The following is a 22,169-nucleotide window of genomic DNA, read 5'->3' on the forward strand; positions in this document are numbered from 1 at the left end:
TCAAGCTGCCTTTGCTGTGTATCCTGACCACACTGACTTTCTTTGTTAGTAATACCATATGAATGAGTAAGAAATAAGGGGGCTTTCCTGGTGGCTCAGTCAGTAAAAAAAAATCTGCCTGCAATGTGGGAGACCTGTGTTCGATCCCTGCATTGGGAAGATCCCCTGGAGGAGGGCATGGCAGCCTACTCTAGGATTCTTGCCTGGAGAATTCCATGAACAGAGGAGACTGGCAGGCTGCAGTCCATGGGCTCACAAAGAGTCAGACGTACCCGAACAGCTAAGCACAGCACACACATGGATGAATAAGGGCTTCCCAGGTGGCACAGTTGGTAAAGAATACACCTGCTCAATGCAGAAGACCCAAGAGAGGCCAGTTCGATCCCTGGGTCAAGAAGATCCCCTGGGAGAGAAAATGGCAGCCCACTCTAGTATTCTTGCCTGGAGAATCCCCATGGACAGAGGAGCCTGGCGGGCTATAGTTCATGGGGTCTAAAAAAGTCAGACATGACTAAGCAAGCACAGACATACATAGATGAATAAACCTTGTGTGGTGAAAAAGAGGGAGGTTCAGTAAATGATAACTACTGTTACTCTGCAGAATCATGGCATCAGCCCAGTCTATTGGGCATTCACATTTAAATAAGGTGGAGCTCATGACTCCATGGTTCTCCCTTGATCAGTTCAGAAGTAACTTGTGGTATGAAGAGCTATGAGAGAGGACCAGGGTCTCAGGACATCCCTGGAGGGAGAGGCATGTCCAGGTAGGAGGGGTGGGGAAAGGGTCCCTGAAGAGGCAGCATTTGAGGCTAGGTTTAATAAAGTGCAGCTGAACAGGTTCAAACGGTAGAAGAGGGTATAGCTAGGGATGGATGGGTTAGATATTGGTTAAAAGTGTATGAAACATCTTGTAAGCTTCTTTTCACTCGGAGTGAGGACCCCAGGGGCAAGGGAGTGACTGTTTGAGATGATGGAGATTGGAGACAAGGTGAGGGTGTGAGAAGATTGAAGAGGAATGGATTAAAGCCAGGACCTGATATTATGCAGTGTGACCAAAAATAAATGGGGTTTAGTCCCTAAGTCGTGTCTAAGTCTTGAGACCATGTGGACTATAGCCCACCAGGCTCCTCTGTCCATGGGGTTTCCCAGGCAAGAATACTGGAGTGAATAGCTCTTCCCTCTCCAGGGGATCTTCCTGACCCAACTATTGAACCAGACTCTCCTGCATTGCAGGTGGATTCTTTACCGAGACATCAGGGAAGTCCCACCAAAAATAAATAAGTAAAAGAAGGACCTTACTGTAGAGCACAGGGAGCTCTTCTTAATACTCTGTAATGACCTATGTGGGGTAAGAATCTAAAAAAAGAGTAGATATACATGTGTGTATAACTGATTCACTTTGCGGTACACTCGGGACTGACACAGCACTGTAAACCAACTATACTCCAATAAAAATAATTTTTAAAAAGCAGGGGACAAGTTCTCTGACCCCAGAAATGAGCCAGCTCTCAGGATATTTCCCTCTGCCCTCACTGAAAAAAGGGCCAGGTGATGCGCAGCCACATGTTCCCATGGTCCTAGACTCAAAATTTACTTATTTCTTCAGTCCTGCTGATCACATGGACAGCTAGTAGAAACAGTCTGCTGGCAAATGCTCATATATAATGTTGAATCAGAGAAAGATGTAACAGAATGGGTTCCTAGTGAGTCCCCAGAACCCAGCAATGAGAAAACCTGGCTTGCGTCTGACCCCTGGTGTGAGTTTCTCCCAATTTTCAGGCCCCATGCCTCTGAACTGAAAGTGGAGGGAACACTGATGGTAAAGCACTTCTGGTTCTCTGTGGTGCTTATGCATTTTAGGTCATGCTGCTGCTGCTGCTGAGTCGCTTCAGTCGTGTCCAACTCTGTGCGACCCCCCAGACGGCAGCCCATCAGGCTCCACCATCCCTGGGATTCTCCAGGCAAGAGCACTGGAGTGGGTTGCCATTTCCTTCTCCAATGTATGAAAGTGAAAAGTGAAAGTGAAGTCACTCAGTCATGTCCAGTGTCTGACTCTTCACGACCCCATGGACTGCAGCCTATCAGGCTCCTTTGTCCATGGGAGTTTCCAGGCAAGAGTACTGGAGTGGGGTGCCATTGCCTTCTCCTTAGGTATGGATTAATCTGGGCAAACAGATGTCTGTGGTAGCCACTCACTTTAAGTGTCAGCATCAGTTCAGTGATCTTAGTGAACCAGTATCTCTGCCTTAGCAAATAGAAAGCTTCTTTTAAACATTTTTTCTTTCTTTTTATCTAGGCAAGAGGAATTATGGAGAGACCCAACTCTTTTAGTAGCTGTGAAAATAGCCCCCAATAATTAATAACTCAAAAGCTTTCAGAATGGAGTTTATTTGCTACCCAACCTGCGTCAAATCCTTTCTGCCGTGACATTTAACCAATGGGCATTTTTATAATTTTTTAAAAATTTATTTTAGTAAAGTATAGCTATTTACAAGGTCATGTTAGTTTCATTTCACAATTTTAAAAACTTGGTTGTATATTTTAGTCCATGTTACACAGAATATATATGCTATGTATAATACATATCATTTCTGCCTATTATCTATATTTTAAATATATGACAAGAACTTCCCTGGTGGTCCAGTGGTTAAAACTTCACGTTCCAATGCAGGGGTGTGGGTTTGATCCCTCACTGGGGAGCTAAGATCTCACATGCCTAGCAGCCAAAATGACAAAACATGAAACAGAAGCCATATGTAACAAATTCAGTAAAGACTTTAAAAATGGTCCACGTAAAAAAAAAAATCTTTAAAAAAGTATTTGGCGAAAAACACTATGCACACATCTATGTATATATGAAAAGTGGAAGTGTTAGTTGCTCCATTGTGTCTGACTCTTTACAATCCATGAACTGTAGTCTGCCAAGCTCCTCTGTCCATGGAATTCTCCAGGCAAGCGTTTTGGACTGGGGTTGCCATTTCCTTCTCCAGGTGATTTTCTCAACCCAGGAATGAAACCCAGGTCTCCTGCATGGCAGGCAAATTCTTTATAGTTTAAGCCACCAGGAATACCCTTAAGTATATGTAAATACATTTGTGTGTGTCTATATATATGTACTTTATATATGGATAAACTTTGATTTGATGTGGGATAACTAAAGTGAAGAAAGTGGGGAAAACCACTAAACCATTCAGGTATGACCTAAATCAAATCCCTTATGATTATACAGTGGAAGTGACAAATAGATTTAAGGGACTAGATCTGATAGACAGAGTGCCTGATGAACTATGGACAAGGTTCGTGACACTGTACAGGAGACAGGGATCAAGACCATCCCCAGGAAAAAGAAAAGCAAAAAAGCAAAATTAGCTCTCTGAGGAGGCCTTACAAATAGCTGTGAAAAGAAGAGAAAAGCAAAGGAGAAAAGGACAGCTATACCTATTTGAATGCAGCGTTCCAAAGAATAGAAAGGATAGATAAGAAAGCCTTCCTCAGCCATCAGTGCAAAGAAATAGAGGAAAACAATAGAATGGAAAAGATTAGAGATCTCTTTAAGAAAATTAGAGATACCAAGGGAACATTTCATGCAAACATGGGCTCAATGAAGGACAGAAATGGTATGGACCAAAGCAGAAGATATTAAGAAGAGGTGGCAAGAATACACGGAAGAACTGTACAAAAAAGATCTTCACCACCCAGTTAATCACAATGGTGTGATCACTCACCTAGAACCAGACATCCTGGAATGTGAAGTCAAGTGGGCCTTAGGAAGCGTCACTATGAACAAAGCTAGTGGAGGTGATGGAATTCCAGCTGAGCTGTTTCAAATCCTGAAAGATGATGCTGTGAAAGTGCTGCACTCAATATGTCAGAAAATTTGGAAAACTCAGCAGTGGCCACAGGACTGGAAAAGGTCAGTTTTCATTCCAATCCCAAAGAAAGGAAATGCCAAATAATGCTCAAACCACTGCACAATTGTACTCATCTCACATGCATTGGAGAAGGAAATGGCAACCCACTCCAGTGTTCTTGCCTGGAGAATCCCAGGGACGGGGGAGCCTGGTGGGCTGCCATCTATGGGGTCGCACAGAGTCGGACACGACTGAAGCGACTTAGCAGCAGTAGCAGCAGCACACGCTAGTAAAGTAATGCTCAAAATTCTCCAAGCCAGGCTTCAGCAATATGTGAACTGTGAACTTCCAGATATTCAAGCTGGTTTTAGAAAAGGCAGAGGAACCAGAGATCAAATTGCCAACATCTGCTGGATCATTGAAAAAGCAAGAGAGTTCCAGAAAAACATCTATTTCTGTTTTATTGACTATGCCAAAGCCTTTGTGTGGATCACAATAAACCGTGGGAAATTCTGAAAGAGATGGGAATACCAGACCACCTGACCTGTTTCTTGAGAAACCTGTATGCAGGTCAGGAAGCCACAGTTAGAACTGGACATGGAACAACAGACTGGTTCCAAATAGGAAAAAGAGTACGTTAAGGCTGTATATTGTCACCCTGCTTATTTAACTTATATGCAGAGTACATCATGAGAAACGCTGGGCTGGAAGAAGCACAAGCTGGAATCAAGATTGCCGGGAGAAATATCAATAACCTCAGATATGCAAATGACACCACCCTTATGGCAGAAAGTGAAGAGGAACTAAAAAGCCTCTTGATGAAAGTGAAAGAGGAGAGTGAAAAAGCTTAAAGCTCAACATTCAGAAAACTAAGATCATGGCATCTGGTCCCATCACTTCATGGCAAATAGATGGGGAAACAGTGAGAGACTTTACTTTTGGGGGGCTCCAAAATCACTGCAGATAGTGATTGCAGCCATGAAATTAAAAGATGCTTACTCCTTGGAGGGAAAGTTATGACCAACCTAGACAGCATATTCAAAAGCAGAGACATTACTTTGCTGACCAAGGTCCACCTAGTCAAGGTTATGGTTTTTCCAGTAGTCATGTATGGATGCGAGAGTTGGACTATAAAGAAAGCTGAGCACTGAAGAATTTAAGCTTTTGAACTGTGGTATTGGAAAAGACTTGAGAGTCCCTTGGACTGCAAGGAGATCCGATCAGTCCATCCTAAAGGAGATCAGTCCTGGGTGTTCACTGGAAGGTCTGATGCTGAAGCTGAAACTCCAATACTTTGGCCACCTGATGCGAAGAGTTGACTCATTGGAAAAGACCCTGATGCTGGGAAAGATTGAGGGCAGGAGGAGAAGGGGATGACACAGGATGAGATGGTTGGATGGCATCACTTACTCAATGGACATGGTTTTGGGTGGACTCTGGGAGTTAGTGATGGACCGGGAGGCCTGGCATGCTGCAATTCATGGGGTCACAAAGAGTTGGACACGACTGAGCAACTGAACTGAACTGAACTAAAGTGAAATACCTAAAGTCTCTAAAGGCTGATATCAAGCAGATCTATATGTCTATTATGAAAGCACTAACTTTGATACAAAAAAAGAATGTATAGTGAATTTTCCTTTAACCAGAAGAGGCAGAGCATTTATTTAAATGGGTTAACAGTTTCCCTGAGGGCAACTGAGCCCTCTGCATATTTCAGAACTCCTCACTACACTTCATCTAGTCAACATTCAACAAGTATCTTCAACTATTATACTACTACTAAGTCACGTCAGTCATGTTCCACTCTTTGCGACCCCATAGACGGCAGCCCACCAGGCTCTACCATCCCTGGGATTCTCCAGGCAAGAACACTGAAGTGGGTTGCCATTTCCTTCTCCAATGCATGAAAGTGAAAAGTGAAAGTGAAGTTGCTCAGTCGTGCCCGACTCTTAGCGACCCCATGGACTGCAGCCTACCAGGCTCCTCTGTCCATGGGATTTTCCAGGCAAGAGTACTGGAGCTCACTAATTGGTGAAAGTCTTATACCCCATCAATAATTGAAAATCATCCATATAATGAAGTGAAGTATGAACACAAAGAGATGCCAGGTTCTCTTCAAGGTGAATGAAGCATGAAAAAGTTACCAACAGCTAACAGAAAAACTTGGCTTGATGAGTATTAAAAATGTATAAAGCGAAAGTGTTAGTCACTCTGTTGTGTCCGACTCTTTGCTGCCTGTTGGAGTGTAGCCTGCCAGGCTCTTCTGTCCATGGAATTCTCCAGGCAAGAATACTGGAGTGGGTTGCCATTTCCTTCTCCAGGAGATCTTCCCGACCTAGGGATTGAACCCGGGTCTCTGAATTGCAGGCAGGCTCTTTACCATCTGAGCCACTAGGGATGCTAAACGTGTGTAAGGTACACATTTTTCTCTCACTTGTTCTCTCACCACTGAGTTTCTCAAAGCTTTGGAAAGTGGCTTCCTATGCTTTTAGGCATCAGTTAAAATATTATCGGAGACCCAGACAGCCGTCTCTGAAGTGTCACAGACTCCCCTGGAGAGCTCATCACTCTCTATGTCTGACTCCAAAGATGCAAGTGATCATAACAACAGACAGTGCCTGTTCTGTGGTGTCTGTGTACACCAAGGACCTGCCTAGGAAGCCCCAGACTTGGTAGGAAAAGGAACCCAAAGAAAACCACTAATGGTGTTCACTCAGTGGACTTGAGCAACTCTTCAAACTTCTGTTTGCTTATAATTATTTTCACTTATAATTATCTTTGCTTATAATTATCTCAGATGGACATGAGCTTGGGCAAACTCCAGGAGATGGTGAGGGATAAGGAGGCCTGTTGTGCTGCAGTCCATGGGGTCACAAACAGTCGGACACGACTGAGTGATTGAACAACAACAACAGTCTTCACACAGACTTGTCAGCCTTGATTTTTCCTGTTTGGCTTCCTGGATGATGCCTGGGCCCAAGGTGCTATGCTGGCGAAGAGGGGGAGTCTGTCCTAACCTGGAATGATGTCTGTATTTCCTGGTGTTTCTGGCTTCAACCTTCGCTCTCCTTGAATGGACTGGCAGCATCTTAAAGAAGTCAACCCCTCCCTAGGAGTTAAGTGTGCACACACACATATACACACACTCACATTCACTCAGGGCGTAAGCTGAGCTGGTTAGAAGCAGATCATGCCACAGTCCCCTCCGTGGCTGAGTCAGCCGCTGGTTGTGGTAGATGTCGCCCCAGATAGGCCCTTCACCTTGACAGTCTTCTTGCATATGTAGCATTTATTTTGCACTGGAGGAGTGAGTACCAATTTCTGTACTAGGAAGGTACCCGTGACATCACTATTGTACCATAGCAATTGGTGATTTAATAACCATTTCTAAAGTAACAGACGCAAGGTGGGTGGGAGAATTATAACTATACATAGGTCTCATCAATCATGCATTTATTAGGGAATTAATGTTTTAATATAACCAGTATTCAAATAGTAATTACTCATATATAGTTCAGTGGCTAATTGGATTCTAAAACACAGTCATACACATACACATATTAAAAGCTTTTAACCAGAAAAGAATCAAGGAAGAACTTCATTCCTTGGAACTGTTTATTACACAGAACAGTTCCTCTCCTCTCAAACTCTTTTTTCATATGCCAAGTATTATGTTGATTAAAGTAATAAAACTTTAATATGGAAATATACAGAAATTATACAATGTAAATATAGAAAATGACTCATCTATGAAACAGTTTATTTGCCTGTTCCCCCCACCCCAAATTATATTGAGAGTCAACGGTGCCTACTTCTTCTGGAATCACCATTAAGGCCATTTGGTGGGAGGACCATGGAAAGCGGTATAAAAATGACACAGGGAGAATATTTGAAGTTTGTGTTTTCACAAATATCTAATTTTTAAAAGAATTAGGAAATGGCAAATTGGTCCAGTATTCTTGCCTGAAAAGTTCCATGGACAGAGGATCCTGGTGGACTGCGATCCATGGGGTCACAAAGAGCCGGGCATGACTGAGCATGCACACTTGTAATTTTGAAAAGGAATTTGTGCCTCTTTCTATGATATACCTAATACAATCTGAGGAAGGGTCTTCTGTTTAAGATGCTGAGATGCAAAACCTCTTAGTACAGATATTTTTCAAAATGTTTAAAGCGATTTATGAAGAAAATTGCATACCTACTTTCACTGATGCAACCCTTCTCCTTGTCCATCCATTGAGAATGTCGTCTGTGCCCTTTGGGCAAAAACCACATGCACAAAAGTGAAAACTGAGTTTTCCTCACCCCACAACAGTCAGTCTTTGTAAAGCAGAATGAAGACTTCCCCTCCCTTGCAGCCAGAGTCTGTTTTTACATCTTGATATAACAAAAACGATGGGTCAGGAGCACCTTGTCCTGGATTCTTTTTCTTGGAAAGATTCATAATTATCCCTGGCAACTGGGTCTGAACCAGACTCCAGACATACAGTGGGAACACTGCACTGGTAGGGTTTTGAGAAGTAGCTGTAGAGAAATAAAATGACACTCATTGAGTTTTATCCATCTCGTTGATAAAGAAGAGTGTGTGGGTATCAAAGTGTGTCCAGAGGTCTAGAAGTATGCCAGGGTTGAAAATGTCTAGCAACCGAGATACACAATCATAGCTAAATCAGTACATCCTGGCTTCTCACAGGGAGGTCTGTGGACCAGCAACACCAAAATTGCCCAAGAACTTGTTAAAAATGAAGGACCTCAGGCTTTTCCCCAAACCTGTTGAGTCAGAACCTAAATATTAATCAGGGGACTTTTTGAGAAATACTGAAACACTATTGCTGGTGCACTCAGAGCTACTGCCTACCTTCCCTGAGATAAAAAAGTGAAGAGATGGATGCCAGATCGACGCTGTGTATCTTGTGTGTTTCACTAATACCACAGTGCCATCTTAGGTATGTTTCCTCAGGCTCTTTACTTGGAGTTGTGTGTGACACAGAATACCATCCTTCAGTGTGGACGTGGAGCCACACGACCCTGGACTGAAAATAAAAATGGCAATGGTCCATCCTCAGGGTGCAGAGATCTCAGATTCCACACTACTCACATTTCATTACCACTGTCTCATGACTGTGCACCTGCCTGCCTGTGCAAAAGGAATTGCACAAAAGAAGCCCGTTTTTCTAACAGCTTTGGGAAGAAATGCTTATGGTTAGGGAGGAAAGACAAAGGAACAAAATCACAGGGATACACTGGCCGGGGATTTTGGCCTTAATTATTCTTACTGGAAAGTGTTTGAGTCCCAGTAGATGACTCTATCCATTTAGTAAAAGGTGAGGTGAAGTGTTGTAATTACAATAAGTTGTATTGGAAACTTTGTCAAGAAAATCACAGGAGCAAATGCTTCTATGTTAGATTTGTTTTCAGAGACCGTGTGAGCAGTCTTCACGATAGCAGCAAGGCTGTATTATATCAGCAAAATATAGGAAAATTTAGGGTTTTATGAAAGAGATGAAATGGGGGGGGCATTCTTTGCTTTCCAGAACAGACTTATCATAGAATCATTTTATATCATCAGGTGGCCCATTACACTAAAATTATTAATCTTCAATGCAGTTTCATCATTGAATACAAATGAATTAATAATTTCCCTTCCAATAAATATGGTTCATGGCCTATATGTAGGAAATATGTCCATGTATTTTAACATTTATACCAATATAAGGTATCAAACTAATTCAATAAATGATGATCATTTTCAAATGAAATTTAGCATATGGACTTGACTCAGGTTGTACAGGAATTATTTGGGGATCTTTTAAATACTGGAATTAAATTGTAAATTATGCAAATATTATACCTTAAATGTGAGAAATATTCAATATAATACTTAGTTGTTTTATTCTTGATTTTTGCTTTTGACACAAATCAAAATTCAAGCTCTACTTCCTACTCCTGTGCCAATTTACAACTTTATTGTTCAGACACTGTGATATCTGACTCTTTTCCATCCCATGGACTACAGCACACCAGGCTTCCCTGTCCTTTACCAACTCCCAGAGTTTGCTCAAACTCATGTCCATTGAGTCAGTGATGCCATCCAACCATCTTATCCTGTCTCACCCCGTTCTCTACCTGCCCTCAGTCTTTCCCAGCATTAGGGTCTTTTATTGAAAAATGAGTCGGCTCTTCTCATCACGTGCCCGAAGTATAACATTCACCAAAATTATGTAAATTTATGTATTTCTGATAGTGCTCATTTGCTGAGGGCATTTTTTTCTCCCGGGAGTTTAATGATAACAAATAACAAGCCAGACCTTTTGAGACATTCAAAGTCCACTAGAACTAGTCCACTTTGAACTAGTCAGAAACCCTCGCAGAGAGAATGCATCCTGCCCGCACAGGCTGTGCTGCTTGGCCACATTGCTTAGTGATGCCGGCGTATCTGTAGGAACATACCTGGAAGTCAGAGCCCCCAGCAAGGAAAGAGGTATAGTGGGGATTTGTGAAAGGAAACCTCCTTTTCTTCCGGGCTCTACATGTCTCTATAAAAGTCCTACTTTGCCCTTTGAAGATGTGGTTTTACTCATAAATAGCGTGTATGAACTGATTGCATGGTTTACAAAAAAAAAAAAAAACTGAATTCTTAGATTTTACTTTCGAGTCTTCTATGTAGCATGATAAGCTGTCTTCTGCAGACAACTCTTTCTCTCTCTCAGAAATGAAAGTGTTCAACTCCGCCGTCTGGCCACACACTCCTCGAGTCAGCTTGCTATACTGATCGATATGTCATTTAGGTCCTTCTTTTTCTCCTTCCATTTCTTTGCAAATGAGCATGTGAAACTGGCTTCCAAATTTGAAGGAAACAAGTCAATGGCAGTGTGTCCTTCAGAACCTAGTATTGATACTTCCACATGAAAACATGCAACCATTTGTTTCTGCGAGAAAGCAAGTGAATTCTTGTTGAATTAGAGAACCAGAAATTGTATAGTCTAGAAATTAAGAGAATATGAATGGACCCCCATGAAAAGAGAATGAATCTGTTTCATTCTAGTCAATAAAGTAATTGGCATTAGTGGTAGTGAATGATACTATTTGAAGAAAGCAAGAAGTGTAAATGGAGGGTAGTAACATATTAAATACAGATTTCTGTCTTTGGGGTATGCCTTCCCTCTCCGCTTTGTCTGGGACAGGGAGGCTGTCAGGGTGATTTCTGCAGGAGAAAGGTGAGGCATGGTGAAAAGCGAAAAGTGAAAGTCACTCAGTTGTATCTAACTCTTTGTAATCCCATGGACTGTACAGTCCATGGAATTCTTCAGGCCAGAATACTGGAGTGGGTAGTCTTTCCCTTCTCCAGGGGATCTTCCCAACCCAGGGATCGAACCCAGGTCTCCCGCACTGCGGGTGGATTCTTTACCAGCTAAGCCATCCGAGAAGCATGGTGGTGCCCATTAAATACACATTGCTACTCCCTGCTTGGACTTACCAGATGGCTTAGTTGTATAGAGTCTACCTTCCAGTGTGGGAGACACGAATTGATTCCTCAATTGGGAAGATCCCCTAGAAAAGGAAACGTCCACCTAGTAGTCTCGCCTGGGAAATCCCATGAGCAGAGGAACATGGTGGGCTACAGTCCATGGGGTCACAAAAGAATTGGACGCGGCTTAGCAACTAAACAGCAACAACTGTCTGCTCAGATGGACCGAGTTAGACTTTGGAGGATGTTGTGCTCAGGAATCAGCACTTTTAAGAGTCTTGCAGATAAATCTGCCAGGAATAAATAAAGGTTTGAGAATTAATCATATTCTAAGGAATGACAATTCAAATGCATATCTATATGTATGCATTTGAGCTGAATCTTTGTTGTGCAGTTCTCATGAGCTTCTTATGTGTGATCTCCTGTTGAATATTTCAAATTCTTTGGCTTAAAATATGGCTACTGTGACTGTGAAATTTTGAGTCAAAAAATATCTGTTCAGTTTTTATGATCATTTGTGGTATGAACTTGTAAAGAGTTCACATACTAACTGGCATTTCTTTTTAAAGACAATGTGGATTAAATGAATGATAAAATCACTGCTGTAAATACTCTGCAGTGACTCCTACAGAGAGCCTTTGCTTTCCCTGCTGGTTCCCCTCTGTGTGAGAAACACACTTGCTTCCTCCAGCATGGCTCTCTTATGAAGTTTTCTGCTGAAATGTGAGACCTTCAAAAAGAAGGTTCATGACTACCTTATCAAAACAGTATGCCCTCTGACACTGACCACTGTCCTCACCCTACTTTATTTTCCTTCAGTACCTTCATCTCTAAATGTGATGACTGACTTATTTTCAAGGCAAGGAACTTTCTCCTCTTAAGCATGATGGTGTCCAAAACTTCTAGAAGTCGCTTACTCGGTAAATAGGTGTTGAATCAGTGAATGTATCCATCAACGTGGATTAGCTGGCACGTGTACACACTCTGTATAAAATCTAGCAGATAGAAATGCATTTGCAAATCTGTCACTGGTCAAATGGAACAGAGCCAGTTGAATTCTCTGGCCCAAGGCAAATGTGGGGTTGGAGGCATGAGGCAGACAATGCACTGACGACACTTTACCCTTGCAGCTTCGTAATTATTTTCCATGTCAAGAGCTCCCTGCGAGTCGGTCGCTGGCTTCCTCATGGATCAGCAGATGTTTGTTATCTTCCCTCTGCAGGTTTCATTTATGTCATATTCCTTTTCTAAAAAGGATTCCACCTTCCCTTGGTCATGTCAGTGTTTCTTTCCATTTTGAACTTCCTTTGCTCCTTTATTCTTTGCTATTATCCATTCAAAAGCAACACTAGTTTTTTAAGAAAAATAAAGCCGTAAGATTTACATTTTGCAGTAATACTTCACAAAATTATCAGAGTTTCTTTTGCTTATAATATTTCAAAAATCTTAAACCTCAAGTTGTTTTTGGATATTTTGATAGTTTAAGTTATAGAGTTTGGTTGTTTTTTTTCAATCAAAAGATGTATATTAACAAGATAACATAATAATTCCTTGACTCTAAGATCAAATGATGTGAGAGTACCTGTTTTTATGCAGCTTTATCAATTGCAGAGCCCTTCACACTGATTTCTGTCTCCTTGATCCTCCCACAATGCCATGTCGTACAAATGCAGGCATTCTTATATGTATTTTTATGCTGGAGGAAACCAGAGCTCAGAGAGGTTCAGTGGCTTTCCTTGATTTGCTCAGATGGTTAAACACAGTTCTGGAGTCCAGACCGTGTCTTCTTCTTTCAGTTTGTTTGGGAAAAACTGACATAGTAAAGAGTGATAAAATTACTACCTTAGATGCTATTAGAGCTCAGTTCAAATTACTAGACATTATTATACACCTGTGCTCCTAAGGCCTCCTTTTGTGTATAGAATTGGAAGGGGAGCCATACTTTCAAGTTTCTGTTCCCCCAAAACTGGGTTCCCCTCTTGGGCCAATAGACACAACCAAGCCAGAAGCTGGGAGAAGGAAGGATTTATTTTTTGCAGCAAGTACGAACACAGGGATCTTTCCTGAAGCTCTGTCTATCTGAACAGGAAAGTTTTAAGCTAAAGGTATATGCATTTTCATGAGAGGACTCGAACAGAGGAAAATCAGCACAGAATTATGTCATCAGGTCAGCAGAGTCCAAGCTTTAGTCGACTGAAGTGAGGTCATCAGGTCAACAGAGTCCAAGCTTTAGTCGACTGAAGTGAGGAGGGTCAGCAGCGCCATTCCATCCTCTCCCTGGGTGGGGCCAGGTTTCCTCGGAACTCACAGGTATACTGTTGTGTGTATCTGTTGAGGAGCCAGAACCCCGCCCCAAGGCTGCACTGTTGGCTTCTTGAATGTCCCTCCATTGTTTCTCCTTTCCCTCCTTTAAGGTCATTAATTACTGAGACCTAGTCAAAGGCAAGCATTGTAGCCAGGCTTAGATCACAAAATGGCTTAGGCCAAAATGGGTTTTTTATGTCAAGAAAGTCATTCCTGACTGTCTTTCTCCAGGGACCCTCTAACCTATCTGCTTACATTTCTGTGTAGGAACTGCTCATGTCAATGGTTGTGCTGGAGTGAAGATGCCTACAGAGCAGCAGGGGATATACTGAGTCTAGTTTCCCTCCACTTTCCAGGGGTCCGTTCTACTCATCCCTTTGAGCCCCTGGAGCCCAGTTGCTAAATCGAATCAGACTCTTTGCAACCCCATGGATTGCAGCACACCCTGTCCTTCTCTGTCTCCTGGAGTTTGCTCAAACTTATGTCCGTTGAGTCGGTGATGTCACTGAACCATCTCACCTTCTGTTACCTCCTTCTCCTTCTGCCCTCAATCTTTCCCAGTGTCAGAGTCTTTTCTAATGAGTTGGCTCTTTGGGTCAGGTGGCCAAAGTATTGGAGCTTCAGCTTCAGCATCAGTCCTCCCAGTGAATATTCAGGGTTGATTTCCTTTAGGATTGACTAGTTTCATCTCCTTTCTGTCCAAGAGACTGTCAAATGTCTTCTCCAGCACGATTTGAGAGCATCAACTCTTCAGCATACATCCATCCATTACCCAACTCAAGTTCCTGTGCCTGACGCACAGTTAGGCCGAGCAAACCCAAAGTTGAGCATTTGGAGTAGAGAAAGGCTTATTGCAGGGCCGGCAAGAATTAGTGCCTTGTATTCAAAATAACCCAAGCTCCCTAAAGGGTTTCTTAGCAAAGCATTTTTAAAAGCCAGGTGAGAAAGACGGGATCACAGGATATGTGATCAGCTCAAGAACAATTCTCTGATAGATAACAGTGCCCATAGATCTAGGGGCTCATGGTCATCAAGTAGTTAATTTTCTCCACTTAGCATCTGTAAAACAACTCAGGAAGTGTGCATCCGATACTGTTATCTTGGCATTTAAGAGAGGAACTACAGCAGAGGACATGTGGGGTGGGGCCTGTCCCAGGAAGACCCCATAGGGTCCTGCTTGGTTACATGTCTCTGCCTAGAACTAAACCTTTCCGCTCACCTCCCATCACCAGCCCCACTGCCAGGTGGCCAGGAGTGACCTAATTTAAGCCATCTGAGCATCCTTCAAGTCAGCACTAGCAGCAGTGAGCTGATGACTGAGGTCCTAGGACAGATGGTGGCTCTTGTACAGCAACTGTCTCAAGCCTCGTCCTGCATCAGTGTGAGGTTCTTCCCAGTCTTCCACGGCTCCTGGACCTGCAGGAGGGCCTGGCCTGCACAGAGCTATTTCAATACCCTTCAGCCCTCCTGGATCACAACCTCTGTTAGCCTGCGTATGGATCATTGATGCTTCAGGTGGGAGTCTTCAAACCCACTAATTTCAGAAACACATATATGAAAATTGCCAGGGCCGGGGCTCTCTAGGCCCAAGCTTTGTCTTGTGAAGTGGAGAAGTAGGACGAGTAAAAGCATATGAGAGCACTGACAGATGACTGACGTTGGATGCCGTACTTTTTGTGATAGAAATTAGTCATTAAGTGCCTTCTGGACCCTCAGGTATTACACTTGTATGACCTGCGTCTGCAATGGCCGGGGACCAGTTGATGCAGCTGGTCTGGGCTGTGGGATCTGCTTTCTCTTTTCTCTTTGGCCCATCTGTGTTTCCACTGCCCTTTGCCACACTGCAGTTCTGAGCCCTCAGCTTGTTCAAGGCAAGGCTCTCAGACCTGTTCTCCACCACCACAATTGGCCTTGACATCTGTGACATTTTAACAAAGTCAGAGTTTCTCTAACATTTTTCTCGTGATGGCAACGTTGCTCCAGTTTCTGGCAAAGATGCAGATGTTTACTAGTAGTGTTTTGAGTCCAGTGTTACGATGAGGACTCGCTGTCAAGTAGGTCATAATGATAAAAGAAAATTACCACTAAAGAAAAGTGTGTTGTCTTTGAATCAGCAAGTCTATATACCATCTCATGTAATTCTGTGGGCTTCCCCGGTGGCTCAGTGGCAAATAAGCCACCTGCCAGTGCAGGAGATGCAAGAGACGCGGGCTCAGTCCCTGCGTCAGGAAGATCCCCTGGAGAAGGAAGTAGCAACCCACTCCAGAATTCTTGCCTGGGGAGTCCCATGGACAAAGGAGCCTGATGGGCTACAGCTAGTGCCTGGGGTCCCAAAGAACTGAACATGACTCGGAGACTGAAACAACAGCAACAGCCTGAGATTTTGGAACACAGTCCCAGAACAGGTGGTGTGACAATTTTTTTTTCCTTGAAATTGCCTCCAAATAAAATAGGCTTGATTTTTGTTTGTTTTACTCTTTTAAATATATTCATTTACTTATTTGGCTGCTCTGGGTCTTAGTTATAGCGTGGAAGATCAATAGTTGGGGCATGTGGAATCTGGCTCCCTGACCAGGGATCTAACCCAGGCCTCTTGCATTGGGAGCTCAGAGTCTTAGCCACTGGATCACCAGAAAAATCCCAAATAGGCCTTGGTAGTAAGGATCTGATATGTGCTTTTTTGAGCAGGAGTGGTAAAAGGCATGAATTCTGGAAGTTGTAGCCTTTAATTCCTTGTCCTTCTTTTCTCCTGCTTCTACCTCTCGTGCCAATAGCTGTGCCCGCCCACCCATGAGCCACTAAAACTTGATTACAGTGGATAAAAGGAGTGTAAACAATGCTCAGTTTAAAATGCTTCATTTCAGCGTTGTGCACAGTGCTTAAATATGCAAAGGTATTTTGCAGAAATGTCTCCACAGGGAAACACCGTGAACTTTCAGTTCTATCAAGAACATAATAATAAAAAAAGAAAGTATAGTATACTATTCAAATATTTAATAATTTTACTATTGCATTTTTCATTGTACCAGCACATAGAAATTCTGATGTCCACCAAAATAGCCCTTATCTTAATAAGAGAGTAAACAGTTCTTAATGCCCATTTATAAGAAGAGGATTTTTGTATGTACCCTCAGCTCATATCACAACTTAAAAGAAAAGCAGGTCCTTTTACTGTTCATCATTGAATATTTTTAACTGCTTAGAATCAAGGAACAGCAATAAAGTTAAAACTCTAAATCTACAATGGATAACTTTTATTTAACTATACGACATTTGGATATAATGACTGCTTCCTAGTTTTTTTACACTTGTAAGTCCTTGGAATATTATCAAAACCTTCAGAAGTAGGAAGAACTGACAGCAGGAACTCAAGGCGTATCATACTTAAATATATTCCTGGAAAATACCAGCATGAGATAATATTCACTGTGATGTTGGCATTTGATAAATCAGATGCAATGAACCTAATTATGCAAAACAGTTATTTTGAATCTATCACTCATTGGAACGCTGTCTAAACCAGAATTTATTTAATTACTAGCAAAAGGAAAGGTAAGAACTTGCCAACTTTATTCCCTTCCCTTGCCTCAAAACATTCAGTGATTGTTACCAAGATTGAATTCATAGAAGCCCCAACCTTGCCCCAGTCCTTTGGAATCGCTCTGTTTTCTGTTGATTTAAATGTAAAGCAGCCTATGTGAAGCAACATTTGTTTTTTGGCAGTTTCAAAACTTTTGAATGGCTTTATCCTCAAATAAACTAGATGAGAATATTAAAATCTTTGAGGTTAGACAGTCCTGAAGAAGCAGCCAATCATTGCACATTGAAGATGTTGGCTTTAAAGTGGCCAGCAGTGAAGCGGTAGACCGGCAGGACAGAGAGAGAGAGCTGCCCACAAACACCACTAAAATCAAGGAAGTGCAACTCCCTCTTACTTTAAGCTGAAGGGGAGGGTTCCCATTTGGGTTTGTTCAAAGGCAGCTGCCAGTTAAATCCTAGTGTACCAGGCAGGGTATTAGCTTTGGAGATTTATCTGAAGGGTCTTGCTAAAATCTTCTGTAGCCTCACTTGGCTGTGTGTGCTCCTGTCCTCACCATCGCTGGGTAACCATCTCTCCGTGGTGCCCCTTCAGCGTCCCTAGATGCCCTCCACTCCATTTGTGCCCACAGAGATGATTCCCCTGGCATGTCCACGCCTGGGATTCTGGCCATCCCTATGATGAAATATTCACTGTCCATCAACATCTTCTTGTGTGTCAGCTCAAGCTCTTAGCCCTCCTAAGACTCTGCTCCTCTTGTGTGGATTCCCTGGTCCACAGCTTCAAAGCCACACCTCTTCCCACACAATACAAAAAACACTAAACCAAAAAAAAAAAGAAGTCCAAAGACACAAATAAGGATTTACAATAATGTGTAGCCTTAATTTAGAAATGAAGCCAGTTTGTGGCAACCATTTGAACCATTTCAGAGGAAGGTAGAGTAGATACCAATCTTTCCATTTGGAGCGTAAGAATAAAGGAAATATCACTTTAAAACCTTTTTTTTTTTCTTTAAAATCTGCTTCTCTCGGGGATTTAGGCTGTTGTAAGGCTGAACATCTTGGTTCACTCATTGTCCAGGGAAAAACTGCTGATGAAGATGAATTCTGGTCCACTTTTTCGGAATAGCATCAAGATGGCTTGCCTCCGTGGCTTATTTACCTGCTCATACTTTAAATAAGAACTGCCACCGTAAAATTTCAGGTGCAAGAATTGTGGACTGATAAGAGCTTTCTGGGGTGACTTCAGTCTGCCTGGCTTCTTCAGTGAGGAAACCTGCTCCAGTCGTTAGGCTGAGAAAAATGTGTTCCGCTGGCCCTGTTCAGTGTGGATTTATCTCAGCATCATCATCACCCATATTCAGAGATCAGACTCGGGAGCAAAGCAAGGCAGCTGGGTGATGCTGATAAGCTGACAAGCTTGTCCTCTTGCTACCATTGCGCACCGTTCATTGGATTTTCTGCAGATTTCAACGTTTCTGTCCCCCTCCCCAAATTCGAACATGTCTTGGATAAAACAAGTTCTGTCTGAACGTTGGGCGGGTCTGACTGTCTCCTTATTCCTTCCTTCCAGCTGGGTCCCGGGCCTCATACAGCAGCCAGCACGGCCACCTGGGCCCCGAGCTGCGGGCCCTGCAGTCCCCGGAGCACCACATCGACCCCATCTATGAAGACCGTGTCTATCAGAAGCCCCCCATGAGGAGTCTCAGCCAGAGCCAGGGGGACCCTCTGCCGCCAGCACACACGGGCACGTACCGCACGAGCACAGGTGTGCACTCAGGGCCCCCGGGGCTGTCCACAAGGGGACGGGGAGGCAGCCGTCCAAAGAGGGTGGCCTGTCCCAGAGGGGGGCCTTCCCACACCAGGGGGGCCTCTCCACAGAGGGGTGGTCTGTCCACAGTGGGGTGGCCTGCCTGCGGGGGCATGGCCTGTCCCAGAGTGGGGCCTTTCCATACCAGGGGGACCTCTCCACCGAGGGGTCGTCTGTCCACAGGACGGTGGCCTGTCTGCGGGGGCATGGCCTGTCCCAGAGGGGGCCCTTTCCACACCAGGGGGGCCTCTCCACGGAGGAGTGGTCTGTCTACAGTGGTGTGGCCCTCCCACAGAGGGGTGGGTCTGCTTGGAAGCTTAAATAACACTCCCTTGTGAAAGGGTATGTGTGTGTGTGTTGATGTCCTCTCTCCTCAGAAGCATTGTGAAATGACCTGCTTTTCTCATTAACGTTTCTGATGATGATAAAAACCAAATATGACTCCAGTTGAGCTCCCTGAGTATATTGTAAATGAAAGAAGTCTGGAGGTGGGGAGTGGGGGTTAGCATATTTTGTCACACAGGCAAATCGAAGGTAGTAGTACTAATTTTTTTGTAAATCATTATTAATGTATTTAATGAGTATAATTGCTTTAAGAAAGCAGAGGACGTATAAAGGCTTATGTGCTTACCTAAGGCTGGTAAGTGCCTTTTTAATGGTACAGTATGCCTGTTTGGGGGATTCCCTGCTGGCTCAGATGGTAAAGAATCTGCCTGCAATTCAGGAGACCTGGATTTGATCCCCAGGTTGGGAAGATCCCTTGGAGAAGGGAATGTCTACCCACTCCAGTATTCTTGCCTGGGAAACTCATGGACAGAGAAGCCTGGAGGGCTACAGTCCATGGAATTGCAGTTGGAGACCACTGAGTGACTAACACTTTTCTACATCTTTGGCAACCTTGGGAGGGAAAAAAAAAACATATTTACTAAAAATGTAGCATATTTAGTAAGGCCAACTGAGAATTTACTTCATACACACTATTAGGCTGAATCATAGGAAATTATAATTTAGTGGTTGGTCACTGGTACTTGTGGAGAAGGCAATGGCACCCCACTCCAGTACTCTTGCCTGGAAAATCTCATGGACAGAGGAGCCTGGTAGGCTGCAGTCCATGGGGTCGCTAAGAGTCGGACACGACTGAGTGACTTCACTTTCACTTTTCACTTCCATGCATTGGAGAAGGAAATGGCAACCCACTCCAGTGTTCTTGCCTGGAGAATCCCAGGGACGGGGGAGCCTGGTGGGCTGCCGTCTCTGGGGTCGCACAGAGTCGGACACGACTGAAGCGCCGCAGCAGCAGCAGCAGCGCTGGCACTTGTATATATGGTTCAACTCTCTAGCTCTCCTGGATTAAATATATATTTTGAATTGAACACAACCACAGACCACATGAAGAAGGACAAGTGTTTTCCAGAACATGAAACTGTTTGCAAAATAACTAGTTAAAGGTCACGATTAAATTTGTTGGAGAACACTTAGCTTAACTATAAAATCAATATAATTAAGAAAATACAGAGAATTGCGCTTGGTCTAAAGCCTCCCATGGCTGAGTAAACTTAGAGAATATTATGGTGGTGGTTTGCAGACACTAGAGCTGCCTGCATTTCTAATCATATACGTTATCCCGGTCAGGGGCCAGGATATGGGGATGCTGAAGCTGTGGTCCAGGACTTGGCATCAGGCTCTGCATCTTCAGACTGTTGTAACTTCCAGTTCCCAAGTAGATCATAGCAATTCTGTTAAACTGCAGTATGACACTAAATTACATGTTTTGAAATCCAGGCAAGCTAAGTTGCTTTTATAGCTGATTATTGATATTTGCATTTCAGTATTTCACTCTATCATAGGAAGAAAGGCACAAAATACTCCTTTATTTTACTCTTGATGTTGTAAGTACCATCCCATGTTAATAATACATATCTTGGTTTAGATAGAATACCCATTTATTCTTCTGTCAGAGTTTCTCTTACCTTCAGCCTACTTAATTTGCTTCAGTCTGGGACTGGACTATTTTTGCATTTAGTTGTTGCATATTATTAGCTAAGGTAATTTTATTTCCACACAATCCCTTATAAAAGAAGAAGATAACCATCTTGGTGACATTCAGTATCTAATTTGAAGAAAAACTGACAACAAAAGGGATTATATTGGTTCCCTGTTCCATATTCATATGCTCTTAGAATTAGCTCTTGTTGATAAACTTCTGGGGCCTTAATGAAAAATCAACTGCAAGAGGAAAAAAGTATTTTATTCATCAATGCCAAGTTAGAGACAAGGGAAAGATGTTCACACTTTTAAAGAAACAATGACAACAACAAAACTCGTGTTTTCTCTAAGCCGGGGGTTGGCAAACTGTTGGCTTATGGTCTAAATCCATCTGGTCACCTGTTTTAGTAGTGCTTGTGGGTTAAAAGTGATCATCGCCTTATAAAATGATTTGCAATCAAACGATGGATACTATTTTGTGATATGTAAGAACACATGAAATCCAAGTTTCTGAGTCCATACATAGCCACACCCAGTTGCTTTAAGATCATCTGTACTTGCTGTCACTCTGCAGTGGCTCAGGGGAACAGGTGTGACAGAGACCATATGGTCAGCCAAGCTGCAGATACTCACCTTCTGGCCCTTTACAGGAAGAGTTTGCTGCCTCCTGGCCTCAGTCGTCAGAGGAGAACCAGGCTGAATGAGTGAAATAGTGCTTTTTCTCCTGTCTCTCCTCTGAAAGAAGGCAGAAGTGTTCTGAGTGCTTCAGAGGGGACAGTCTGTTTGCCCGGCCCTTCCCCTCTAACAGTAATCTCTTGCCCCGGCCGAGATCTGCGAGGTGTGACATCCACATGCCCAAGATGCCATTCCTGCCCACATCTTTGAAACTGAGGCACTTTTGAGGGACTATGCTGTTTTCACAAGGCTACAGAAATTGCCAGAAGTGCCGGGGTGGTCTCTTGAGGATAGGTGGGGGGAACGTCACTGCTCCAGCTCCTGCACATAAAGCCACAAGCCCTCTCTCCTTCCCACCAGCTTAGATTACTCCTTCTTCCTACACTGAATTCATCACAAGCCCTTCCCCTTCCCTGGCTTACTGTGCAACTCCAGGGACTGTCTCTATCAGAAGCTGCATGATTGAGAAAATGCTTTTAGTCCAGGTATATGTCTCTCCTTTGGCTTCCCCGGTGGCCATAGTGGTAAAGAATCTGCC

General features: G+C 43.3%; 1 protein-coding gene across 2 annotated transcripts in view; it reads left to right on the plus strand.

Moving 5' to 3' along the window:
* CTNND2 (catenin delta 2) overlaps positions 1–22,169 on the plus strand; it is a 1,100,621-nt gene that overhangs the window by 649,775 nt on the left and 428,677 nt on the right. For both annotated transcript variants that reach the window (XM_061393866.1, XM_061393867.1), the window contains exon 8: positions 18,734–18,928. In XM_061393866.1, the coding sequence (XP_061249850.1) occupies positions 18,734–18,928 (195 nt within the window). The remainder of the gene's footprint in view (positions 1–18,733; positions 18,929–22,169) is intronic.

Source organism: Bos javanicus, chromosome 20 (genome assembly GCF_032452875.1).
Source record: "Bos javanicus breed banteng chromosome 20, ARS-OSU_banteng_1.0, whole genome shotgun sequence".
Classification (NCBI taxonomy): domain Eukaryota; kingdom Metazoa; phylum Chordata; class Mammalia; order Artiodactyla; family Bovidae; genus Bos; species Bos javanicus.